Raw genomic sequence first — 20876 nt, 5'->3', positions numbered from 1 at the left:
TGGTAAATGATGTGGCTGAGCCCAGGCTTATGCCCTCCTAAACCCAGCCTTAGGACCTCATGCTGTAAGTGTAAGTCAAGACTCATAGTCAGCTTGTGGTCCTGTGTCCCTGCTATTGTAATTTCCTACCGCATCGTGACGGTCTCTTCATGTTTTTCTTCTGAACTCACTGTTAGCTCCTGTACAAGAAGGATGACATCTGTTTATGCATGTCCAGGGATTTAACCAATGACTCATAGTAGAAGCAAAGTAAGTTCCTGTTGATTGATCAGTATTGTCTGGCTCCGTAAGGACTGGTACACTGACCATCACCATTGGACGTTGCTATCTTGGGGAAGTACCAACTGCTTTTTAAGCTCTATTAAGGCATTCCTTTCTTCAAAGTAGAGACATTTCAGAAAGGCGAATGAACTGATGGCCATGGAATTTGAAAGATTATGAAAACAAAAAGTCCATGGAGACAGTTGTGATATGAAATAAAATGTAGCCTAGGAAAGATAAAGAGAAAGAACCCAGAAAGCACAACTATTTGCATTGTGTGATGGATCTTCCCAACAGAGAAGTGCCAGTGTTACATTTATGGTGAGACAGAAATACTAGGAATATTCAGAATATTTCCAAACATGGGGGAGAGCAGGAATCTAAAGTTAGAACATGAAAAAGAAAATAAAGAAAACTATTCTACATTAACTAGTATTCATTATAATTGAATGGGAAAATCAGCTTAGCATTATCTTTGAAAGACTGAAATCCTATCAAATAAAACTTCATTAAACTTAGTTTTTCAAGGGAGTGAGGAGAAGAGCTTTCACGTGTATCAGCCAGGTGGGCAGTCCTGAGTTCTGTCTCTGGTTAGCTATATCATCAGGCATGGTAGCTCCATTTCTCACAGAGAAAGCATTGGCAGTTAATCCCCGCTGTGGTGAAGAGATGGCATTTTCTTCAGTGTTGTAGCCACTGATAAGCACCGCATGCTCCAGTATCTAACCTCCCACTCACACTCATACGGGCAACCCTAATAACACCATTGCACCCTAACCTGAAAGTCGGAGGGACACTTGTTACAAAGAAGAAGGTTCAGCAAGAAAAGGAGGGGATGAGACCAGCTAAAAGCCATGACCTGAATGTATGAATCCGTAAGAGATTAAAAATGAAATCTAAACAGTGATGATACTCTCCATCTTAACATAGGTTTTTAAATGTTAATGTGAAAGCTATAGTTAGCGAAAGCTCCCTACACCTTGCTGTCCAGGCTTCTGCTATTTGTCCCTCCTCCAGGACACCTCGACTTTGAATTCTGCCACTCCCCAAACCCAGCAACCTATAATAAACTTACATGCACAAGACTGTGTCTGTCCTGCTTAGAGATATGTCCGGTTGCCTGTGCTTCACAGAGGCCTGATGCAAACCCTTTTCTATCCTTGGACAGTTATTTGCTTATAAGAGGAAAATCTTTCAGAATGAAGAGACACTGAGAGTGGTCTTATATCAGTCTTTAGAGTGTTGACTTCATTTTCTTATGGTCAGCTAATATGTATCTGCTTACTGTCTGTGAGCTAATATGTATCTATTTATGGTCAGCTAATATGTATCTGCTTACTGTCTGTGAGCTAATATGTATCTATTTATGGTCAGCTAATATGTATCTACTTCCTGTCTGTACTGACATAGCATTCATTCTTGATGTAGTTATAAAGTAATGTTGAATCATTGGTTGGATTGATATGAATGTTAACGTTTGGTGCTGGTTGGCTTTGAGGGTATTAACTTTTATTTATTTATTTTTATAATTTAGGTTTTGAGATTATAATATTATAATCACATCATTTGCCCCTTCATCTCTTCAAACCCTCCCATATCACTCCTTACTTTCTTCCAAATTTGTGGCATCATTTTCTATAATGGTTGACATATATTTTGCATACACATACACACACACAGATACACAGACACCCACAGACAGACAGACACACACATATATTATGATATATATATATAATATATATATATTATATATATGCACACTAAAAATGTTCCTAAATAGATCAATACAATCTGCCCAGCTTGTATAATGTTACTTGTGTGTACATGTTTTCAAACACCAACCATAACTTTTTTGCCAAGATTCTTTCTGACCACTCCAGACACTATTGCAATAGGAAAACATTTCTCAGTGTTGACTACATGCTGCTGTGCTGTGACACAGGCTGTGTTGTGATGTTTGATGCTGTGATGTCCATACTTAGATAATACGTCTCACCAGACTTCGGTTTCCTCCAGAACAGGCCTGAGTCTGTGTAACTTTGCCTTCCAGGCACCTAGCACCTTGTCTAGTGGACATAGTCAATCAGCATTTGTTGCGTGGTATCATTTTCTGCTGAAATAGACCCTTTATCTTTCCCATATCTTACTCATTTCTCACTCTCTTCAGGTCCTCTCCATCTGCCCCAAGGACATGAGAGCTGACATCTGTGTTCATCTGAACCGGAAGGTTTTTAATGAACATCCTGCATTCCGATTGGCCAGCGATGGATGTCTGCGTGCCTTGGCAGTGGAGTTCCAAACCATTCACTGTGCTCCTGGGGACCTGATTTACCATGCTGGAGAGAGTGTGGACGCCCTCTGCTTTGTGGTGTCAGGGTCCTTGGAGGTTATCCAGGATGAGGAGGTGGTGGCTATCTTAGGTACTGTGAACTTTCCTGACCTAGTGACAAATGGGGCACAGTCCTTACATTTTAGCTTCCCAAGCTTCTAAACAGAAATCCTCTCTGTTTGGTGACTTTGGAAACATGGTCACTAATGAGATGATGAATTTCAGTGGAAACGGGCCACTGTTTCAGCAAGAACATTAGTCTCAGTCACAGCTAACAGGGAACACAGGGCCGTGTTACATTCACTTATACAGAAAGTGAGCACAGCCCAAGGGGCTTTGCACACTATTATTGGAAAGTGGGAATTTACTCTAGGAACCGTTGTCAGATGAGTAATGGAGGGAGTTGGTTTCAGGGGGCAACAGATCGATTCCGTTCAGCCTTTTTCTTTACAGAAAAGCCAGGCAAGGCTGGAAAAAAGTGTGAAGGCTTGCCCAGCTGGTTAGTAACTGGTGAGGGCTGAGTTACATCAGCCTGCTCCCTACTGTTCTCCTCATCACAGTGGGTGGGTGAAGTATAAAAAGGATGGTGTTGAGGAGGTTAATAAGGCTCACAGGAGTGAGCACACTGGGAAGAAATTAAACTTAGGCCCATGAAGCTGGCTCCATCCATCTGTTTTCACAAACCAGGAAAATTAGTTAGCCAACAATTTATTCTAAAATTCAGACACTCAGAGGAGGTGATACTCCATGAACTTGACATCATCATCATCATCATCATCATCATCATCATCATCATCATCCACAAGTTAACGTATGCAACAATGTAAGTGTAATGTGCACATTTTGGCAAGCAAAATTGCTGAATGAACTTGTAGATCACTTTCTACTCCAATGTCTGCAGCAGGTTCATGGGATCTACATGGATAAAACAGGAAGGAAGGAGAGGTCAGAGGATATCACTCCTGTGTTTTTGTCAAGTAAAATACCTTAGAGTCACATAACATCAACTCCATTTTGATCACATTTTTCATGGCTTGTGTCTCATGAAAAATGAGTTCAATCTTTAAACTATTGGATTTTTTTTAAACTGATATCAACCTACCATAGCTTGACTGTACTGATTCTCCTAAGAAAAAGGCTGACTGATGGATTTTAGAAACTACAAAGGCAAACATGAAAACTGACACAGAATCCAATGCAAAGGAAGAAAGAAAGAAAGGGAGAAAGACAGAAAGAAAGAAAGATGAAAGAAAGAAAAAAAGAAAGAAGGAAGGAAGGAAGGAAGGAAAGAAGGAAGGAAGGAAGGAAACCTGATTTCAAAACTTACAGTTACTTGGAAAAGACAGAGTTTAAAATGGAGAAAAAATGGCCTTTTATGGAAAAGCAGTTGCTATAAAAACAGTAGAAAATGGATCAGGGCAGCAAAAACAAAATAGCATTGTTTGCACAGCTTTCTTTAACTGTTTGGAAATAACATTATTGGTGCCACTAGGCCTCTTGCAGAAATTATTTTTCTGTAAATGTTTCTGCAGGGAGATAATCGAGAGCTTGGGACTCAGCATCCGGGTGCTGTGCCGCCTTCCTTTGCCTTTGTTCTCTGGAGCATAAAGGAGACATAATCTCTCATGAAAGCTCTATGTCACTGGAACAGCCCTTGTGGTAAAATGAATCATGTCTGTCCTACGACTGCTCTGATTTGCTAAAAGAGGAAGATAAAACAAAAACCCCCTGATCAGACGTATTTGTCTTTTCCTTAGCTCTTCCTTGTCAGGAGGGGCTGAAGGGAAAGCAGGCATCAAACACATAGTAAGATACCATTTATTTGACTTCATTTCCTTCCTTGCACTGCACCTTAGCTCCTCTGGGAGCTGGGAAGCTGTGCGAACGGGGCCTCTGGCTTGGGCCTGTTAAAATGGCCCAAATGCATTTTCCTTCCATTTGAAAAGGAAATGATGGCTGGCTCTGCCCAATGACGCTCTGACTATGAACACGGGGCCCCTGGAGTTCAGGCTAGTTTCTGAGTGTGCATTTTTTTCCTTATTCTCCCAAGTAGTGGGACTCAGATGCTGTTCGAACTACTGTGTGAGTCAGATTATGTAGACACCTCTCTGACAACCTTCTTCTTTTATAATTTTTTAAATGAGACTTTAAGAGAAACTACTTCGGCCAAGAGGCAATGAGAGTACATTTTTTAAAAACATTTAAGACACCTAAGCAATGCTTCAGGTGAGGAGAATGAGAGGGTTGCTAATTAACTTACCAGTGAAATCTGACTTGCAGTGACTATCCCTCCCTCTCTTCACTCCTTCCTTTTAAAAAATTTATTAGTCTATTTTGAAGAATTCCAAGCTGAAAGAAATTTCAAAAAATTCACCAGGTTGCAAGTAATTTGTATTCAGCCTTCTTTGTCCCTACCCTCTAGTTCCCTTCCTCTGTCCTCCCCCTACTTAACCCCTCTCTTCTCCTCCACTTCAGTCCTGTCCTCCCCTTCACTTTCCTCCCTCTGTCCCCCTGCCCTCCCTCTCTCCTCCCATCTTTCTTTCTCCTTTCCCCCTTTCCTCTCTGCCCTCCCCTTCCTCCCCTTCCCTCTCCACTTCTCCCCATCCACTTCTCCCTCTCTGTTGCCTCATAGGTCAGTTGTTTTCTAAACTTCCCTCAGCGGTTTTGCTTCCCTAGTTATGGACTCATTTACCAGATGAAAGGTAGAAAATAGAGGCCATTTTAAAATTAATTCAAATCTCTGGATCCAGAAACAGGTGCAGTCTTATTCTTGAAAGGGCACGATTCTTTCGTGTGTCCAAAGTGCCAAGCCGTTTGCAGAGTCGTTTCTGAAGCATAACTAATTAGAGGAAAGATAAAAAAAAATGCAGTCAACAAATGCCTTTATTTTCACGCTGGGGGATGGATTCAGGATGTGCGTTCTAAATAGGGCGTATGAATATAATCACAGTTGATGCCTTTTTCCAACTCGAAGTTCTTTACAGTTCTTACACCTCCACGCATTTTTTTCTTTGACCTTCCCACTTTGCACGAAACACAAAGAATTCCAAATTAAGTTCATGATGCATTCATATTTTATATTCGTTAATGTCTTTTTACTTCCTACTCTATAATTACTTAACGTGAATAGATTTGTTGGTATGGTTGAAATAGCCAGGTTACTTCCAAATGTCTTGACAAGTATATTGTACCTTTCAGAAAGTTAAAATAGCATGCCACCAACAATAGGCCTTGCTCCTAAGACTCAGGACTTGTTTTCTTCACATTTCTTCTTCTCTTGCTTGTCTTTCTTGATTCTCAGAATCACAGGGTTAGAATCTTAAACTGAGGAACTCGCTCTTAAGCCTTTCGACTTTAACTTCCAAGTTCCCAGGAAAACTATGACTGTGTGTCGGATGAGGGGTGGGGACACTCCTGGAAGTTTGGAAGAAAGTGGAAGGGGGAAGTGGATGGGGGATAAATGTAGAAAAAGGAGGAAGATGAGCTAGGTCAAGGTTTTACTTTACCTGGAATTGGTTCTTTAAGCCCTCTGTCTTGTAAGCATTTGCGCCTTTCGGGAGAAACAAAAATTATCATTTTCAAATTCAAAATCTGCACTTTGATTTTCTTCAGAAATGAAAATCAAGCCTGAGATGTGAATGAATAATACTTTACTCTTCTGCGACCTGGAAAAATGGGACAGTTAGCTGTGACTATTGCCTTCACTCGGCCCTTGCTATTAAAAGTCGAGAGCTTTGTGCTTTAAGCTTCTAGAACGTATTCTTTCTTTTTTTCTTTCTCTCCATGTTTTACATAAACTGTGTAACATGTAGATTTGACCTGCGTGCGTATTATGAAGACAAGTATCCTTAGTGTCAACAAATTCACTCTTTTTTTTCCCTGAAGCACATCTTGCTTTATTTTAAATGATGTTGAATTTAATTGTTTAAGTGGCATTTAGGACATTTTTCATCTAGGGCTTTTAGGATTGCCTCCGAGTTCCTTATGCAGCAAATATCACCATGGCTGTGAAAACCTCTGTCTTCTTGGTAGTTTCAAACTCTCTCCCTAGCATTCTTTAAACTAAGTTTTTTTTATTATATCTCCTGTGTGTGCACACATGTATCTGCCTGTGTGTGTGTGTGTGTGTCTGTGTGCGTGTGCGTGTGCGTGTGCATGCCTGTATGTGTCTGTACCTGTGTACCTGTGCACTAAAGAGAGAGGACACGAGTGTTGCTCTTCCTGTACAGTCAGTCCACTTTGGTTTCGGAGACACTGTTTTTAACTATCCTTGAACTTGCCAAGTGAGGCTGGCCAGCCACTGAGCCTCATGAATCTGTCAGTCTCTACTTCTCCAACTTTGGAAAACATGTGCTACAATGCTTTGACTTATTCTAGGTGTGTTCTGGAGACTGCAACTCAAGTACTCGTGCTTGCAAGGAGAGCATTTCACTGACTGAGCCATCTCCCAGCTTTCTCCTTTGTGTATCTTAATATTCTAGCTACTATCAGTTACTAAATTTTACTGCCCTTACCGTTTTTGTTCAAAGCTCTCACTGCCCCAGTTTGCACTCAGCTTCAAACCCCCATTTCTGCATACTCTGTCAGCAGGGTGGCATCCTGTCCACCTCCTTGGGATTTATACCAAGGCTTAAACCTTGAGGATTAACTATGAACAGGTGATGCGGATGCCCAGACCCTGCTGTCTGTCTTCCTTGTTAGCCCTGCTTGGGTCATCCCCTCTCTACCATGCTTTTTCCTGAATTTCATACACATACAAACTAAAAATAAAAACAAGTGAATATATGTAAAAATGACTATATTCTAATTTCCCCATGCACTTTTCAACTTTAAATCTTGTCATCTTCCTTCTTTTCTTCTTTGGAGTATTACGTGGTGGCACTTTAAAGTTTATAAGTAGTCATAGTCCATTTAAAAATGTACATTTAAAAAAACTAAAGTTAAATACTTCTATGAATATGTCTTCATAGTAACGTTTATGAGCCAACTGTCATCCTTGCTTATAGTGATGGACTGACTAATAAATTAAGTAAATACCATTCATGTCCCGTATTTCCTTGTTACTTTTCTATTTTGTTGATGGAACCATTGTTGAATGTGAGGTATTGAATCTAATGATATATTACTGTTTCCTTCTTTTTCTCGTGTCAAAGAATATTTGTTTTACATAGTTATATGCCCTGCAAGTACATATATTTACAACTGTAATGCAGTCTTCACAATTGGTCCCTTTATCTTCAGCAATGACTTTCTTTGTCTGGTGATCACTGTTTTCTAAAAGTCTATCTTATCTCAGTGCCCTTGTCTCTTGATTGCTGTCTCATATGTCCTTACACACTTTTAGTCTGTTTTTGTATGCCTTCAAAAATAAAATATATCAACTATAGACAGAAAACATTCCAGTTTTAAAATCAGACGGTGTTATATATTATATTCACCCCTAGCTACAACTGAATATTGATTACATTTAACCCCTTTGTGTCTTTGATTGGATTGTTGCATCTGTTCACATCCAACATTCTTTTTTTTTTTATTAACTTGAGTATTTCTTATATACATTTCGAGTGTTATTCCCTTTCCCGGTTTCCGGGCAAACATTCCCCTCCCCCCTCCCCTTCCTTATGGGTGTTCCCCTCCCAACCCTCCCCCCATTGCCGCCCTCCCCCCAACAGTCTAGTTCACTGGGGGTTCAGTCTTAGCAGGACCAAGGGCTTCCCCTTCCACTGGTGCTCTTACTAGGATATTCATTGCTACCTATGAGGTCAGAGTCCAGGGTCATGTATAGTCTTTAGGTAGTGGCTTAGTCCCTGGAAGCTCTGGTTGCTTCCAACATTCTTATTGATAGGTGGACAATGGCTGTTTTTTTTTCTAGCTGGTTGTGTCTCCATTGTCCCTTCCTTCCTTCCTTCCTTCCTTCCTTCCTTCCTTCCTTCCTTCCTACCTTCCTTTCTTCCTTCCTTCTTTCCTTTTTTTGTCTTTATGATTTGGAGAGTTTCTGTAGTGCTAACTTTTGTTTACATATACCTTCTCTTCAGTATCTACTGTAGTTTGTAGGGATTTTTTGCTAAATGAGTAGATTTTTAACTCCCCTGGCTCATGACCAAATACACACATTCACTATCTGAGATAATAGATAAATATTAATTTGACTCACTCTAGTTATGATTTACCTACATATATACCTTTGCTGGCTAGGTTTATGCTAACTTGGCAAAGTCTAGCATTATTTTGAAACAGAGAACCTCAACTGAGAAGTTGTCCCTACAAAATTAGCCTGTAAGCAAGTCTGTGGTATATTTTCTTCATTGATGTTGGTTATGGGAGGGCTCAGCTCACTGTGGTTGACGTCATCCCTGTGTTGGTGGTCCTGGGTGTTACAAGAAAGCAGAGTGAGCAATCCAGGAAGAGCCAGCCAGTACTCGGCATCCTCCATGGCCTCTGACTTATCCCTTGTCTCTAAATCCTTGCTCTCACTTCCTGCCCTGACTTCCCTCAGTGATCGACTGTGATGTGGAACTATAGGCTGAAATGAACTCTCATCAAATATGGATGGAAAAACTCATCCAATAGAACCAGAGTCATACTCCAAACATACTCAGAAACTACACAAGTAAAATTCAAAGGATCTATTGGATAAATTAGTTATCCTCATCAATGAATAGCTATGATACTTTTTATGCATATTAAACATCATCAACACACTAGGTAATGTGTCTAAGGTAATAAAAAGCCAAATCTGGCTGTTAAACTATCCCCATAGAGCACCACAGTCCCCAAGCTGGTTAAAGCTCTACTACTCCTTTCTTCACGATACAACTCTACCTCTGTTTTATCTTTACATTTTACAGTTTCTTACTATGTGGACGTTAAGCACTCGTTTCTGTTTTCCCATCCAGTTTTCTGTGGTTCGGCAGTGAAATACTTCATAAGGCTTGATGCAAAGAACTGAGAAAATATAAATAGACCAAACAACAGCTTTCCTGTTAAGTATGAGGTTCCTTCCTATTTTAGGGCTTTGAGGGAGGCTAGTTTGCTTAAGAGCCGAAATGTTTACAACAGGGATGACTTGCACCCAGCAGGAACTGACCTAAAAACTGGCATCAGACATTCTGTAGTCATGAACAGGAATGGGAGTTTCTTTGACTGAAAGTGTGTAAAAACCTTTGCCATGCAGTAAGGGGTTGGTTTCTTTATTGGGTGTTCTGTGCACACTGTCCTATGTCCACATTGTGTGGCGTTTTTCTCAGAATGTGTAAAGTTTGTAGTATGCCTTGAAGAAGAACATTAATGTGTTTTGTCACATTCATAAGTCATTCACTTGCAAGATGACCACATTCCCACAAGTGTCATAAAAGATTGCTGTGCATTGAATCATATATTGGATGACTTGGATGGAGCAAGCATACTGTGAAGTGAATGATGAGGCTAACGCCTAGCTTATGTATTACATGTACTAAAGGAAATTTTATGCCATGAAACAATTAGCATCATTTTGTGAAAACTTTGATGGTGGAGTAGAGTTACCCAGATTCATTAATTTTGCTATATATTTCTCATATTTTTGAAGGAGGACTAGGGGACAAAGTGTGTCATGAGTTAATATTCTGGTTTCTTACTGTTCTTTCTGCACCATAGATATCCCCTCCCCCCATAATTCCAAAATGATACATGATTTTAGAGTGATTGTGGAGGACAATGTTAGAGTTCTTCACTAGCATGCTTGAAGCCCTGAGTTGGATCCTTAAATTTGAAAAGAAAAAACAAAAGAGATAAATTTTAAAACTTCAAAGTAGGGGCTGGAGAGGTGGCTCAACATTTAAGAGCACTGACTGTTCTTCCAGAGGTCCTGAGTTCAATTCCCAACAACCACATGGTGGCTCACAACCATCTGTAATGGGATCTTCTGCCTCTTCTGATGTGTCTGTGACAGTGACAATGTACTCATAATTAAAAAGCAACACAACAGCAACAAAGAAAAACAAACAAACAAACAAACAAAAAGCACTTCAAACTAGATTTTAGTTTTTCAGTTAGGTAAGATAAAATGACTAATTAATATTTGGATGCCTACATAATTCACAACTGTCTTTTTGTTAAGAGAAAATTCTACTCATTTATTGAGTATCTTTAAACTCCTGAGTCCTTTAAACTACCAATCAATGAATATTTTTTGACTAGTTTTAGGACAGTATTAGAGTTATCCACCCTTGTTAATTCTGCTGAAGTTCTCTAATGTTTTCATATTTGTATATGCTTTAAAAATTTACTGTGTATCTATGAATTAGTTTGCTATTTTTTTCCTCTTTTTAATAAAGATTATTTAGATTCATTATATAAAATGTTGGGGAATAACATAAAGAAGAATATGATAAACACTTTTAAAACCTTTACTTTTATTACTGAATTACATTTTTCTTTTAGTCATTTGTTCTCTTTATCCCTTATCTAAATTTATTTTTGACTGGCAATTTAATACTAGCATAATTGGCTGCCTATCATAACATAATTGAACATTGCACATTGGTTCTATCATGAAAACTTTTTAAAAATGTACATGTTCTGTAACATTTTTGTCTTTGTGCCTTAGTTTTATTTTATATACTTTATTATTGATGTTAGAGGCAGTTACAAATGATGCTAATTTAGCAAAATGAGTTCTCCTTCAAGACCCAGGACCATATCAATTCCAAATAGCTAACTAGGTTTCAAGTACCAGAGATGTTTTTCCTTTTGATGAAGAGACCATAAGTCCAATTACAGAACTGTCAGTCGCTACCAAGATATGGATACCACTACTGCATTCTTTGCATTATTGTCACATTTTTGACATTATTGTAGTTTATAGGCATCATAAGTAGGATGCTACCTTCCCTTGAAGTCTTGCTTGGCACCTTCTGGTACTATGAAAGTCCCTGACCCTACTAACCAAGTAAGGAAATAGATGACCCAAAACAACATCAGAAATGAACAGGGAAATATCACAATAAGCATCAAAGAAATCCAGAATATTCTAAGAGAATACTTTAAAGGGCCATACTGTATAAAATTTGGAAAGTCTAAAAGAAACAAATGAATTTCTGGATTCATCCATATAATTATTTAGTCAATTTTCGATCTAGTATTATAAGATAAATATTTTGTATGTTATTTGTAAAAACTGAAATCTTTATTTATTGATATTTTACATAAATTTTTGTAATTTGTTTTGGCTTCACGTGTATGGTATTTATTTTTGACTGCCAGGCTGTGAGTGATAGCATTACCTTTTGTGTTACTTGTGATGGTTCTAATATTTTTCTAAATTCCTAGACCTGGGACTACTTAGTCAAATGCATTACAGTGCCTGAAAATCAGATAGTTGATCACAGTCAGAAATGATATTGTAATTGGTAATTTGAGAAAGAACAACAGAAATAAATCTGAAAGATATATAATCTTTTCACATCTCTTTAAGAAAGAATAAGAGTCTAATGACAGTATAGAATATGTTCCTATATTAGAGCTTTAAAAAGAACACAAAAATCTAGAAGTGGAACAAAAGAACCTTTTTAAAAAATTATGTTTTCAGCACCAGATACTGTGCTATTATCACCATTATTGATACTTTCTCTTTACAAACAATGCATATACATTAAAAAGGAGACTAGCACTGACCCTATAATTCTGAGAGAAACTACCACATCAGTGCATTTGCTTCTAAGCTTTATGTACATGTATGGGTGATAGGATAGGAGTGTGTGGTCCATAAAATGTAATCTACTATGTGTTTCATTTGATATTCTGATTTTATAATTTTATGTAAAATGAGCATTTCTGTATGTCATTTCATACAATTTATGTTACTTAGTGGCTATCTAGTGTTTCATAATTTATTTATCCCTTGACCTTTACCTTACTCTACTTCATTGGACTATTATAAATATTAGTGCTGTGAGCATGTTTCACAAGTCAATTGAGCACTTCTGATTATGCAGGTAGAGTAAACACTGTTAATTGGAATTGCTGTCTTAAAGAGAATCCCACATAAAGACTTTGTCTCTATGTCGGATGTGGTGCTATGATGCAAGCTTCTGTCATTAGTATCCCCAGGCTATTTTAGCTCCTTGATTTCTTATGTTATTTCCTTGGATGACTGTAGCTATCAAACAACTGAGTCATCAAACAGTGACATCAACTGCAAGGATGTTTTAGGGGGTTGGAAAACAAATGGATTGTTGAAAATGAATTAAGTACCTATCATGATTATTTTTGTGCCAATCTTGTGATCTGCATGGTGACCTGAACACCTTCATAATATCTCAAATGGCTTCTGCATCTGCCATAGTGTGCCTAACGGTTAGGGTTGACTCCTCCACATCTCTGTTTAAGAGCTACCCAGCCTCCCATTTGGGCAAAAAAGTCTGTGATGTACACAGCCAACTTCTCTGTTTCTTTCTCCTGTTTCTCTGGTTACTCCCACTTTCCTTTCTAGTGGTGTGATTGTCCTTGAGAGCTTTATGGAACATTTCTTCTTTCCCCTCTTCTGATTTTAATCTGTACGATGTAAATAGGTATTTGTTCCTCTGTGTGATTAGAATGCATAAAGAACAGATCATGCATGGAACGCCTCTAGGAAAGCTTATCCCACCAGAGTACATTCCTCCTGTCTTTTCCCATTTAAACACATCTTGGCAGAAAGAGAGCAAAGAGAGCAGATGGCTGAACTTTAGAAGCCAGAGGGCTCATAGGGAACCTTCCTAAGCAGAAGAGCCTTTGAGGGTTATTGACATTTGACATTTCCTCGAACCCTTTGTAAAACTAGGCACTTCTGACGTGGGGTGGTGGATATTCTCAGGCATCAGTTGATGGTGCTGCTGAAGCGAATAGGTCATCCTGCAATTCTAGAATCTTTTTTTTTTTTTTTTTTGGTTTTTTTCGGAGCTGGGGACCGAACCCAGGGCCTTGCGCTTCCTAGGTAAGCGCTCTACCACTGAGCTAAATCCCCAGCCCACAATTCTAGAATCTTAAAGATGCATTTGCATTGGACTCTAGCATGTGGCTCTGAATCTGTTGGATTACAAGTGTGCAGCCCCCTCCGTCTCCCACAGTTCAGTTCCTGTGCTTAGGAATTATAGTTGGGGTGCTCTGGAGCCACACCTGAGACCTTGTCAGGTTTAACGATGTGGAAAGAGAAGGGCATGCTCTTTCCAATGAGAATGGGAGAAATTAAGGTTGCAAAAGTTATTGAAAGCATTTATTAAAATGAGAGTAGTGGCTACTCCAAGGAATGGCATTTATTTCCCCAACACTGTTTCCATCAGCAACTAAAATCTGGGGATGTCCTCACAATGAAAATTTGCTGTGCAGTATTATGTATATACAGAGGAATTCATGCTTTAAATTATATAGATCAATGCTAAACAAAAGAACATTAGTAGGTCTGGCTAAAAACTGTTGTCCTGCTTTCCAGGGAAAGGTGATGTGTTTGGAGACATCTTCTGGAAGGAAACCACCCTTGCTCATGCATGTGCCAATGTCCGGGCCCTGACTTACTGTGACCTGCACATCATCAAGAGAGAAGCCTTGCTCAAAGTCCTTGACTTCTATACAGCATTTGCAAACTCATTCTCCAGGAACCTCACTCTCACTTGCAATCTAAGGAAGCGGGTATGTTGTATCTTCTTCCTCTTATGAGTATCCAGGGGGCTAGCAGCCTACGTTCTATCAGCCAAGAGTGGAAAGTGCTTCAATTTGAAGTGCTACATTCCCATCTGGATAGAGTGACGTCATTTTCTTCCCTTTTATTTACACTGTTTACTTTTAAAGGGTGAAGGCACTCTGATTATTTGAGTAAATATTCGAGTCTTTATTATGTAAGATGCAAAATGAAAAACAGACTCGGGGAGAAGCAAATAGGACTGGAAACTGTGCTATGGCAGGATATATTATTAGTCAGAATGTCCAAGGTCCAAGAATCTAGCAATCATTCAGTCCACAAAATTGGATGTCTCAGGTGGTCTTCAGCATATGCCAGAATCTCAAAGAAGTAGGCTGTAATGTCAGTGATGGAATGAATTTGTCAAAGAGAGTGAGGTCGAGCAGGCAAAGAGCCAGAGAGTCCTTCTTCCATGTCCTTTACATAGGCTGCCACCAAAAGGTGTGGCCCAGATTTAAGGTAGATTACACCTCAAAAAATTCAGATGTTGGGTAGATCACACCTCAAAAAATCCAGATGTTGGGTAGATTACACCTCAAAAAATCCAGATGTTGGGTAGATTACACCTCAAAAAAATCCAGATTTTGGGTAGATCATCCTACTTAAATAATTTAATCAAGAAAAACAAAACAACAACAAAAACAAAAACCCTCACAAGTGTATGAAGCCGTTTGGATTTTAGTTAATTCTAGATGTAGTCAAGTTGACAACCAAAGAATGCCGTCATATATGATTAGTTCTCAAAGTTTATGATGGTGATCTAAAAAGGACAGCAGCATTTTTCCTTTGTGGTGTGGATGTCTCTAAAGTTGGGAAGGTCAATCAAGATGGCTATTTTCTATTTTTGTGCTCTTTCAATCTTTCTTCTCATCTCATAATCGATTTGCAAAGTTTCCTTTTCAACAAGTCTTTCAAAGAACGCCATTGGAAGAGTGAATGAGGCACACTGCGCACCCTGTAAATAGATACAGGATCCCTGTACTCTGGCGCGGTTGCCAATTTGATCCTCTTCACCATTTGTTTCTTTATTGATGAGTGTGACATAAAGTTAATTTGCATAAAGAAATCTCCAGTCTCTAATTTATAGATCACTGGGCATTGGCTAAGGCTCTTTTATGGCTAAGAATGAAATACATTTGGATGACTGGACTTAATGAACTTCACATAAAATGATTGCCTGTCTATAGTGAAGCGTTTTGGAATAATGATCCCTGGCTTCTATAGCCTCTTAAATAAAAGCTTTCTTGTAGTTAACATGAATGCAAACAAGACGGTCAAGAGAGAAATTAATGTCTACACAATAGCAATGCAGAAACAAACAGAATTAAATCAATGTGCTTCTTACTCAGAGTCCAAGAGAAGTCTAGGCTGCCAGGAATGGGAATGCTACCGAGTTCTCAAACATTTGATTTGTATTAGAGCTGCGTTTCAGTTCATATGTTTGTTAACAATTTGTCATTAAATATCCAGAACCTGTGGGACAAGTAAACATCTGTAGATAACAGAGACAAACCAGTGACTCCCTGCTCGGGAACCTTCAAATGCATATAGTGTGAAATGCTAGCAATCAGACATTAGTCAGTGATGGATGAGGGAGAGGGGCCCAAATGTGATCCAAATATGAAATATTCTTGCTTGCTGTTACGTAGCTCACAGTTCTTGCTTTCTGCTGGAAGGTCCCCATCTATAAACAACTATTCGAAGTTCTTATGTTCATACCAACTCAAAATGGATCCAATTTGGATGTTTTCCCTGTTCTGTAAGGTGGCCTAAGCCATTATCTATCACTACATTTTACATAATACCTACTGTCATTGTACACTTCAAAACAGAGTTCTGTTTACATCAGATCTCACTTGATAATTTATGACATCTTTGATATAAGATGTGGAGGTTTTTTTCTCCAACCATGTGAAGAAATCAGGCCAGCTGATTAATATTAAATAACCAACTGTCCTAGTTAGGGTTACTATTGCTGTGATGAAATATCATGGCCAAAAGCGAGCTGAGGAGGGAAGGGTTTATTTGACTTACAATTCCACATCATAGTGCAAAACTGAAAGAAGTCAGGACATGAACTCGAGCAGGGAAGGTACCTGGAGGCAGGAGCTGATACAGAGGCCATGGAGGGGTGCTGCTTACTGACTTGCTCCTCATGACTTACTGATCTTGCTTTCTTACAGAACCCAGGACCACCAGCCCAGAGATGGTACCGCCCACAAAAGTCTGGGCCCTCCCCATAAATTATTAAGTAAACAATACCCTATAGCGGGGGAATATGAAGGTATTATTTTTCACTTGGGGCTCCCTTATTTCAGATGGCAGCTTGTGTCAAGTCGACATAAACTAGCTAGCACACAAACTGATATAGTTGCAAGCCAAAGTCTCAAGAAGGAATAATTCAAACAGATTACAAATATAATATACATTTCTTCAAAAATGATTTAATTATAAATCTGTTTCCTCTTTTTTCTCTTGTACACTCCTATGCATGTGTTTGTACAATATAGGTGCAACACACACACATATGCACACACACCACACACACACACATAAACACACACAGACACACACACACAGACACACACACAGACACACACACACACAGACACACACACATATACACATACACACACATGCACACATACACACACACACCACATATCACACACACACACACAGACACACACACACAGACACACACACACAGACACACACACATGCACACATACACACACACCACATATCACACACACACAAAGGCATACACACATACACACACACACACATACGCATGCCACACATACACACTACACACATTTTACTTATTATTAGAGCTGACAGCTTCTACAGTTTTAGCTCTCCCAGTTTTAAAAAAACATTGAGCTAGTAGACTGAGAACTGTTGTTTGTTTTTACTTTTTAAATCAGGATCTGGGGACTATATACTGTGTCCAAGGGTTCTAGTGTGCTAAGTTACAGCGAGTGACTTCTCCCTTTCCAAATCTATTATACCTGTATCATTTTTAATTTGTTTTCATAATCCCATCCCTCTGTTCTTAACGGATTGTTTAGTAACTTGGCAAACGGTATGAACAGAATGTGTTGCCAGTTGCTGCCACTTCATTCTCAGCCAAATGAAATGTGGAAGAGAACTGTGAAAGAGTATCTGAGTACCTTCCAACGATTAGTAATACTAACTACTATTTAAACAGCCAGTTTTATATGGGTGGGCATAGTTTATTTTATATATGATAATGTCAGCATCCCACAAACAAGGCAGAATGGTCTCCATTTCAACTAGAAGAAGAAGCTCTGAGAGGGGGATTTATACCTGCCAAATAATTTAAAAAATAAAAGCAAGAGTTCTCAGTCTACTAGCTCATTTAGTTTTAAAACTGGGAGATCCAAAACTGCAGAGGCTGTCAACTCTAATAATAAGCAAGCCAAATGCGTGGGTGTCAAGGTCTGGATATTAACCATGCTTTGAGTTTGCAAACTTCTCACAACAGTTGTCAAGCTTTCCCATGAATGTCCTTTCCGGACACATGTCCTACACTTTGTAGGATGTCTCATCCGTGCATTTAGTTTATTCCCCATTGGTTCACTACGTGAAAGAATAAGGGTTTTCTTGCTGTTATTGTAAGGGTGATACTGATAAATGGTTGTCACTTACTTCTATAACCAAGACTGTGTTCTTGATGAGGTATGGATCTCATAGTGACCATGGCTATTGAGTAAGAATACAGTTCTACTAAGTGGGGAATCAGAGTCCGAACCCGAGTTCTCAGGCATAGTAGTGTGCAGCTCTAGCCAGTGTATACATTTATACATTGGCTCAGTGGGAATGTTGTAGAGTGTGCGGTTTGCAGTGGCTGTACTGAGAGGACTGAGTGATGCTCTGGTTGCTTGCCCTCATCTACTATACAAATGAGGCTTCCCTTATATGCATGTGTATAAAATCAAATTACTTTAGCAGATAATAAAAATAGTAATAAAACAAATTTATTCAATTGCTCCTAAAATTTCTGGATAAATAAATGCAACAATCAAAAAAAAAAAAAAAACCAAAGCAAGTTTGTTTACTTCGGCCTAACAGGCTGTGACCTTAATGGAATAAATTAATGAACCTTGGTGTCACAGTATTAGAAACCTGGGATTCTTTTACTTGTAACCTGTAAATTTTGATAACAAAAGACCTCGATTTTATTCATTTGGGGATAAGCTCCATCTCGTAAAGTGGGCTTTAAATCCAATCAAATATGGTTGACTACTCCCGCAATATTTGCTCCTAAAGCATGGATGTTACATAGATATTTTCAGAATGTGTCACGTATGTTTAAGATATTCCAAAGTGCTGCTTTGGTTATCACCATGTTATTTTGTGCCCTTAAAGCAGCTGTCCTGAGAAGGGCCCACAGGCTTCAGCAGACAGCAAGAGACTCAGCCTCTTGTGTAGAACTCAGATTCTAAACTGAGTTGCACAAAAGGCCTTGGTTCTGTTTTCTGTGACGAGGATGCACCTTTGTGGTTTACTGAGATTAGACATGGATAGAAAAGGCATCAGAGAGCAGCAGGGTTGAAATGTTCGCTGAGTTTATTTATGTATCATTCTGCTTAACCAATTCAAGATGCTATTTCTGGAGACGGTGGGAGAATGAGTGTGTATTGAATTCAGAACCACCTGCAAGCCTGAGTCAAAGGAGGTAATTGCTACGCTCTGTGTGGGCGATAGATTTCAAAAGATTCCCACTGGACTCTTAGGTTAATTGTATTTCTGATCATCCTATCTAGCTGTTACTCAGTAGTGTTTATCATTTACATAGAGGCAGACAGAACCTAGTAGAAACCACCTTGTCCTTTGTCAGAGTTACTTAAATAGTTAAACTTGGGGCTTAGACTTCAGAAGATGCCTATGATCTGATTAGTGGTCCCTTTCTGTGTCTAAATGGTTTATTCAAATAATTGATTTATGCAAACAGTGCGATTATTTTATTTTGTGAAATTTTGGTATAGGCCAGTCTGAAGATGCCTACATGAGCTTCGCAGACACTGCATCCCTGGTGAATTTCTTGGCCTACATCTCACATCCATTTCCACAGCTCTTGATGGAGAAACTAGAGAGAGGATGCTGGGTCCTCTGGCCTAGCTTGCGTAGACTGCCCCCACACCACTTGCTTTGCTAGGCTTGCTTTGTTTGCTCAGGCTCAGTAGGTCATGCATTCAATTGTAACTCTTTGCTATCTTGTGACGTCTAGTCAGTCATCCAAACTAAGGATCATCTTGAGGACCAACAATGCACATTTATAATGGTTAATATGAAATCTGTATTCTCGGAGTCCCTCAGATCTGCAGATATGTTGGTAATTTTATTAGAACCCTTTTCTATTAAAAATATCATGAATCCCACAGACATTAAATTTTATGAGTAGAAGAAAATGAGCCATTTAAAAATTGGTAGGTATATTTGTACATGAAGCTGTCAAGAGAATTTTATTTCCTTAGAGCTTAAAATAAATGTTACATTAGCACTTACAGCTACATTAAGCATGGCTGAGATTGTGAATTATTTCTGAATATTTTCTTCACTTTCAAGATAGCAGGAACATATTTCTCCCCAGAGTAGCTACTTAAATAAGAAGAGTGAGAGATTTTATTTGCTATTTTCTGTACATAGTCAGATGAGACGCTTTGTTGAAGTGTACCACAGAAAGCATTGGTTGGCTCAATCGGTAGTTAATGCAGTTCCTACTAATGGCTATGGGGTCTCTGAGGGAGAGGTCCAGTGTCTGATGTCCAAAAGCCCACTGAAGAGAGATCATCCTAGATTCAGGAAAGTGCTATGACAGAATACATAGGCTTAAAAGAACATCAGGAGGATGATTCCAGTTTGTCTCAGGAGAAGGGTCAGGATGAGTCTAGAAGGGTGATAGCCACATAAGGTTTAGGATTTCGTTTCAAAGAAAGGATTGTCTAGAATGAGCGAAGAGTTTTGTAAGTTACCTGTTTAAATTTATTTCATTGTAGATGAAAAACCAGACAAAGAAAATGAAATTATTAACTCACGTCTCCTTATCAAGTTAGTGCCAAAGCTTCCACAGGCATCTAAGTTCATGCAACCCTGTGTTGTCAGCCTTTCTGCTGTATGCAGATTAACAGTCTTGGGGTGAAGGTAGGATCCTGTGGATCTTTTCCCCTTCCACATTAACATGTCCATCCACGTTGCCTCTGCTCTGGTTTTGGTTTTGCAGCCGTTTCTAGGATAGACTAAAGACATTCTTTTTTAAAAAGCCTTTTGTGGAAGATTATAAAATTTGATGCTTGATTGTGTTCAGTTTTTTTTTCTTTTTTTCGGTGCTGGGGACAGAACCCAGGGCTTTGAGCTTGCTAGGCAAGCGCTCTACCACTGAGCAAAATCCCCAACCCCTTGTGTTCAATTTTAAATAAGAAGGAAAACCGATAGCATGAACTTCAGACCAAATGAACGAAAAACCCCAAACAAGCAAGCAAGCAAACACACAGAACAGGCTACTGCCGTGACCCGTGTCTTGGGTAGGATTCCAACCTGCGCATGAGCTAACATTGACGG

The 20876-nt window shown here is 39.1% G+C and overlaps 1 protein-coding gene across 2 annotated transcripts in view; it reads left to right on the top strand.

Annotated features, from left to right (window-relative positions):
* The window catches only part of Kcnh5 (potassium voltage-gated channel subfamily H member 5), a 285644-nt gene that overhangs the window by 214699 nt on the left and 50069 nt on the right, over positions 1-20876 (top strand). For both annotated transcript variants that reach the window (XM_087552218.1, NM_133610.2), the window contains 2 exon segments: positions 2432-2684; positions 14043-14239. In XM_087552218.1, coding sequence (XP_087408344.1) covers positions 2432-2684; positions 14043-14239 — 450 coding nt within the window.

Source organism: Rattus norvegicus, chromosome 6 (assembly GCF_021556685.1).
Source record: "Rattus norvegicus strain SHRSP/BbbUtx chromosome 6, alternate assembly SHRSP_T2T, whole genome shotgun sequence".
Taxonomy (NCBI): Eukaryota; Metazoa; Chordata; class Mammalia; order Rodentia; family Muridae; genus Rattus; species Rattus norvegicus.
The sequence above is the reverse complement of the archived record's forward strand: the minus strand, read 5'-3'. Positions and strand labels throughout refer to the sequence as shown.